The sequence below is a fragment of the Siphateles boraxobius genome, unplaced genomic scaffold (genome assembly GCF_051911475.1).
Source record: "Siphateles boraxobius isolate OS27281-9 unplaced genomic scaffold, OSU_SipBor_1 12, whole genome shotgun sequence".
Lineage (NCBI taxonomy): Eukaryota > Metazoa > Chordata > Actinopteri > Cypriniformes > Leuciscidae > Siphateles > Siphateles boraxobius.
The window spans coordinates 25,206,907-25,212,906 of NW_027508722.1; the positions used below are offsets into that span (position 1 = coordinate 25,206,907).

Here is a 6,000-nt window from a genome sequence, read left to right on the forward strand (position 1 = left end):
TGAGAGCTCAGGTCACATTAGAGCTGGTTTAGAGAGTGCTCCCTTCTTTTCTCTGTAGTGTGTAGTGCTGGTCTATTCGGAGAGAGGTGCAGTCGTCAATGCCCAACATGTGTACATGCCTTGTCCTGCCATCATATTACAGGCGATTGTCTGTGTCAGCCTGGATATATCGGACAACTGTGCGATCAAGGTTAGATATACAGATGCACACTCAAAGAGATGTCATGTATAAATCGAACTTTTGTCTTTATTTGCTCAACAACCCTATGTAATTTCTAAAAAAAAAAAAAATTGACTTCAATTGTAACGCAGTCATTTTTCATACAATTACAGTTCATAGTGACCCCATATGTCAAGCTACAAAAAGGCCAAAAAACTATGACCAAAAAAGTTTTCAATGTAAGTCATTATTCACCAAAAATAAATAAAATTATATTAATAAAATAACAGTATAAAGGTTTGAAATGACATGAGGGTGAGTAAATAATTTCAGAATTTTCATTTGTGAGTGAACTATCCCTTTAAACCTGCTATATCTCCCATGGCAGCAGACTGTCTTCAATACAATCATCTTATTTAAGGCTTGAATACATCATTTTCATTTCTGTTTTTGTCTTATTTCTAGCCTGCCCAATTGGTCGGTATGGAAGCCATTGTAGCAATGTGTGCAGGTGCACCAACAATGCAACATGTCACCACCAGGATGGTTTATGCCTCTGTCCCATGGGATGGACCGGACCGGATTGCTCTTTATGTGAGTTTCTGGACTACAGACATTCTCTATGATAAACTATTTAATTTCACTGGATTTTTGATGTCCAGATCTGATGCAAAGTAACATAAGATATAAATTTTTTTCTAAAAGTTTATCAAACTTTTTCTCTGTTTTGTCTTTGAATTAAGTTGATTGTTCTTACCCCAGTGACAGTATTTTTTCTTGTTTTAAGCATAAACCTTGCTTATGTTTAAAACTGTTCTCAGAAAATAAAACGTTTTTGCACCTCAAGTAGATATATCTTGATTTAATAATGTTTAGATCTTTTTTGCTGGAAACTGCAGCATGTTACAATGATTACACTGAAGTTGAATATTAGAGGCGATTCTCCTCGAAACGACAATTTTTTGTCAGATTTCCTGGATGTGCTTTCGGAACAAATAACTAATTTTGTGATTCTCAGCGCAAAATACATTTTCATTCCTGGACCAGGCTCTATGTCTCTCACACTCTACAAGTTCATCAAACATTTGCCAAATGTTTGTCTTTGTAGTGTGTCAGACTGGGAAGTTCGGCACTAACTGTGCTCAGACCTGCTCGTGTCCCCCAAACCATTCCTGCGATCCTTACACTGGAGACTGTATATGTGTACCTGGACCAGGCGAGGACTGCAAACCAGGTGTTAAAAGCAGCCAAGAAACCATTTGTGTTTAGTAACACACATTTATTTGTTTTGGTTATGTTGACAGTCAATGGGAACGGTTGTGTGTTTTTCAGAGAAGGAGCTGAGTATGATGGTGCCTGTTTCTCCGGTGGAAAGGGACTCGTGGGGTGCGATCACAGGCATTGTGGTTCTGGTGATTCTGGTTGTTCTCCTGTTGGCTGTTCTGCTGTTATATCGGCGCAGACAGCAGGACAAACAGAGCAACACACCCGTTGTGTCTTTCTCCTCAACCCGCACAGTCAGTTCAGAGTACGCTGTGCCAGGTGAGCCGCAGGAGTTTCTGATACTTTCAGTAGTGCCATCAAATTTCATTTGACACCAGGGCTACAAGGAATTGTTATACTGAATAACTAATATATTTATACACTACCGTTGAAAAGTTTGGATTTTTTAAAATGTTTTTGAAAGAAGTCTGTTAAGCTCACGAAGGCTGCATTTAATCAAAATGGTAGTGAAAAATGATTACAATTTAAAACAAATGTTTTTAATATGTTCAAATATATTTGAAATATATATGTTCAAATATATATATATTTAATATGTTCAAATATATATATATATATATTTGCCATTCCTTCAATGGCAAAGCGGCCCCTGATCAGAAGCCAATACTCCAGTCTTTAGTGTCACATGATTCTTCAGAAATCATTCTTATGCTGATTTGCTCCTCAAGAAACATTATTGTCAATTTTATACTTATCAGTATTTTTGTGACAACCGTTAAACCTTTTAGTAAAAAGAACAGCATTTATTTGAAATACAAATCTTACTGTCACTTTTGATCAATTTAATGCATCCTCGCTGAATAAAAGTATTAATTTATTTCCAAAGAAAAATATTGGAAGTGCATATGCTGAGGTGCTTGTCACCTTTTTCTAAATAAACAATAGCTATTTGTTTGTCAGCCTAAGCAATAGGCCAATATTTGCTAACTGACATGGAATCTTTAAAAGAGTAAAGCTCTTCCTATTCTATTTTCTTCCTCGCAGCCTTGTTTTCATTTACATCAGATTAAATATGGTTTACAGGTTAGAAACAGCATATTCAAATATTACATGATATTTTATGTGAGATTTGCATTCTTCTTGCAGATGTTCCGCACACCTACCATCACTATTACTCAAACCCGAGTTACCACACACTGTCTCAGAACAGACCTCCACTGCCACACCTGCCCAACAACCAGGACAGAGCCATCAAGGTAATACTATGGCTAGGTTCTGAATATAATATCTATACTATGAATATTGCTGGATCTGTGACAAATTGACTGTTCTGTTTTTCATTTGGAAGTCTTCTAAAGTAAAACATAAGCGTAACACTAAAATGTTCAGTATACAACACTGTATCCCAGAATGCATTCCACTTGATTTGCAATGTGATGAATGAACCAGAACTAGTATACAGCCCATTTTCTTCAAGAAAAAATCATGCTTTGGTAAATGATAATGATAGGATAAATAGTCATCATTATGAGATAAAATGTCAAAATTATGAGATACTAAATTGAAATAATGAGATTAAAAGTAATAATTAAGCCATAATTATGTCAGCAGGAGTGCGCTGTTGTGCAGTATGTATATTGATTACGTTTAACAAAGTTTTAGCAATCATTGTCTGTTTTTTGAGCAAAGCATAATAATTTCTGTTCTCATGAAGTACAGTATGCTATATGAATGCTGGATTTTGCACATATAACAGGAATGACCTTCATTTGGGTTTCATGCTTTGACAGAACACCAACAACCAGCTGTTCTGCAGTCTGAAGAACATGGAGAGGGAGAGGAGAGGTCTGTTTGCGGCTGAGACTAATGCTACTCTTCCTCCAGGCTGGAAACACCAGGAGCCACCTAAAGATCCAGGTAATGGATACTGGGAAACAATTTCCCGGTATTCTTGCACTATAGTTTGAGTTTGTTTTGTGTTGTGGAGTTGTCTGAGTAAATTGGATGTGGTCTTATTGTGTTTGCAGGGGCTTTTGGGATCGATCGAAGTTACAGCTATAGTGCTACACTTGGGAAGCACTGCAACAAAGGTAAAAGTCACTCAGATATTCTTCTTCTATATATCTTGTTTAATTGTGTCTAAACACACTGTTGTGGTTGCAGAGTTGAAAGATTCCTGTGTGGCGGTGAGCAGCAGCTCTCTGAACAGTGAGAACCCGTATGCCACCATCAAAGATCTGCCCGGCCTGCCACCATGTCCTCCAGAGAGCAGCTACATGGAGATGAAGTCTGCAGTGTCTCGTGAAAGATCCTACACTGAAATCAGCCCACCGGTCATGGCTCCCTCCACTCTGTCATGCAGAGGTATTTATTTTTATTAAAAGAAACTGGTTATTACTCTATCTGTTCTGAAGGATTTGAGAGTGTTGACAGTACCCATACAGGGGGGAAAATATGTTTTATATATATATATATATATATATATATATATATATATATATATATATATATACATAACAACACCATATATATATATATATATATATATATGGTCAGAATTAGGGACGCATGACAAGACAAGAATAATTTTAATGTTATGGCTGATAACCGATAAATGGCTTATACTATTTTATATACTATTTTTAAACCATATAGTATTTTGTTTAAATAAAATTTAAAAAAAAACTCATAACATCAATCATTTTTACATTCTACAAGTGAATTTAGGCATCGTAACATTATAATATACATTATGATGTTATGATATTCCAATTTGATATTCCAATATATGCTGTAGACAGCACAGCTGGGAAATTTATTTTTCAAATTGAAGATATATATGTTGTTTAAACTTTGCCAAAATGTAATTCAATGGGCAAGAAAATACATTCCCAGTCTTAAAATATATTTTGGCTAAATCCAAAATGTATCTTTAAAATATAAATTGTACTGTCTAAATTGAAAATATAGCAGATGGTCAAAATATGTGAGGAAATACATGTAACTAAAATGTCTCAAATTATATGCAAATATATTTGTAAATATATATTAACAATATTGTTCGATTTTTTTGGATATTTTGCCATATGGGTACACGAGAACTTGGCTTTTTTTTCTTGATGTGTCATGTATCACATCTGGTGTGAAATGTGTTTGTTCACTGTATTACAGAACATTGTTCCCTTGGCAACGTTGTGGAACAGGAACCTCAGAATCATTATGATCTGCCCATCAACAGCCACATTCCCGGGCATTATGATCTGCCACCAGTGCGAAGACCACCCTCCCCATCGCCACGGAGACTGCCCCGTTGATCGCCTTGAAAATAACTTGAAGACTTTGTTCCTCTAAAATCACTGCCAAAGACAGATTCAGCTTTATGTCTGCTTTACAAGCTGGATAATAAAATACAAAAACTGCCCACCAGACATGAATGGATGGATGTGACCAAAACTGTGCAACACTGCCATCTACTGGACAACACTAACAACCACTGAATGTTCATGGAGAAAAATATCTTCTTTAAAGGCACTTAACCTATTCAAGCCTGTAGAAAACAATGTTGCCAAAGACTGTATCACTCTTTTTCCATCTGACAATATTTCCACTGGCTAAACTACTGGCATACAAATAGACAACCTTAGAAAGAGATTCTGACAACATGCTGGATGCCATATGGAATTTTCTATATAAAGATGTGTGCCGGTGTTCTGTGTGAAAAAAACTGCAAAAGAACTACACATATGCTAATATAAAAAGATGTGCAGATTGTGCACATTAGACTTTCTAGGAAATATCTAGACATTAATGGGATAAAACGCTCAATTTCTGTTTTAAATGTTATAAGTCATGCTTCTTATCTAATCTGGAAATCAGGGTGTAAAATAAAAATATAATGTTGAACAGCTACACAACAAGCTTTACATAAGTTTGTAATATACAGTGTTGGGAACATTTGCTATGAATGTCAGTTGAATTCAACCACAATAACTGTAAATAGTGTAAATAAAATCAAAGTTTCAATGCACAACTTGTCATATTAGGCCTATCTGTGATACTCCACCAAAAACTGCACATTCTCTCATTTACTCACCCTCATGATGTCTATGGCAAAACCGATCACCGGTGATCAGCGCGCAATGCATGCTGGTTAGAAATGTGTCAGAGTGCGGTCCGCCTTGCTCTGATTTCATGCTGACGTGTGTCAAAAAGCTCTCGCGAGCGCAAGGCGCACGTGTCGGATTCTGCAGTCGCGCGCAGTTGCTCTCCACCGACTGCGCTGATCAAAAGCATGATGGGAAACGACTTGCTGACGACACAGCTTAATGTTGATTGGTTTAAACAACCGTGATGTATTGTTCTCTTTTAAAATGTTTGATTTTAAAAATCGGATATCATGTTGTATGTGTATATACATATACATATATGTTATGTGTGAATATTCCCAAACTCTCGGACAGTGCGATCTATATGCAATGTCATTTTATTATATATATGAAGAGTTCAGATGCAAAAGCCTCTAAGTGCCATCTGAAAATTTCTTCTAGAATGATCATTTTTATCAAGCTCGTATATTTTAGTTCTTTAATTTCAATTAAACGTCAATGAAAATTACC

At 36.1% G+C, this 6,000-nt stretch overlaps 1 protein-coding gene across 2 annotated transcripts in view; it reads left to right on the forward strand.

Annotated features, from left to right (window-relative positions):
- Positions 1–5,411, forward strand: part of pear1 (platelet endothelial aggregation receptor 1) — a 50,963-nt gene extending 45,552 nt beyond the window's left edge. For both annotated transcript variants that reach the window (XM_077215257.1, XM_077215265.1), the window contains exons 16-24: positions 59–190; positions 626–754; positions 1,269–1,394; positions 1,493–1,702; positions 2,531–2,640; positions 3,175–3,301; positions 3,412–3,474; positions 3,548–3,748; positions 4,556–5,411. In XM_077215257.1, the coding sequence (XP_077071372.1) occupies positions 59–190; positions 626–754; positions 1,269–1,394; positions 1,493–1,702; positions 2,531–2,640; positions 3,175–3,301; positions 3,412–3,474; positions 3,548–3,748; positions 4,556–4,698 (1,241 nt within the window). In that variant the 3' untranslated portion in view covers positions 4,699–5,411. The remainder of the gene's footprint in view (positions 1–58; positions 191–625; positions 755–1,268; positions 1,395–1,492; positions 1,703–2,530; positions 2,641–3,174; positions 3,302–3,411; positions 3,475–3,547; positions 3,749–4,555) is intronic.
- The last annotated feature ends 589 nt before the right edge of the window (positions 5,412–6,000 follow it).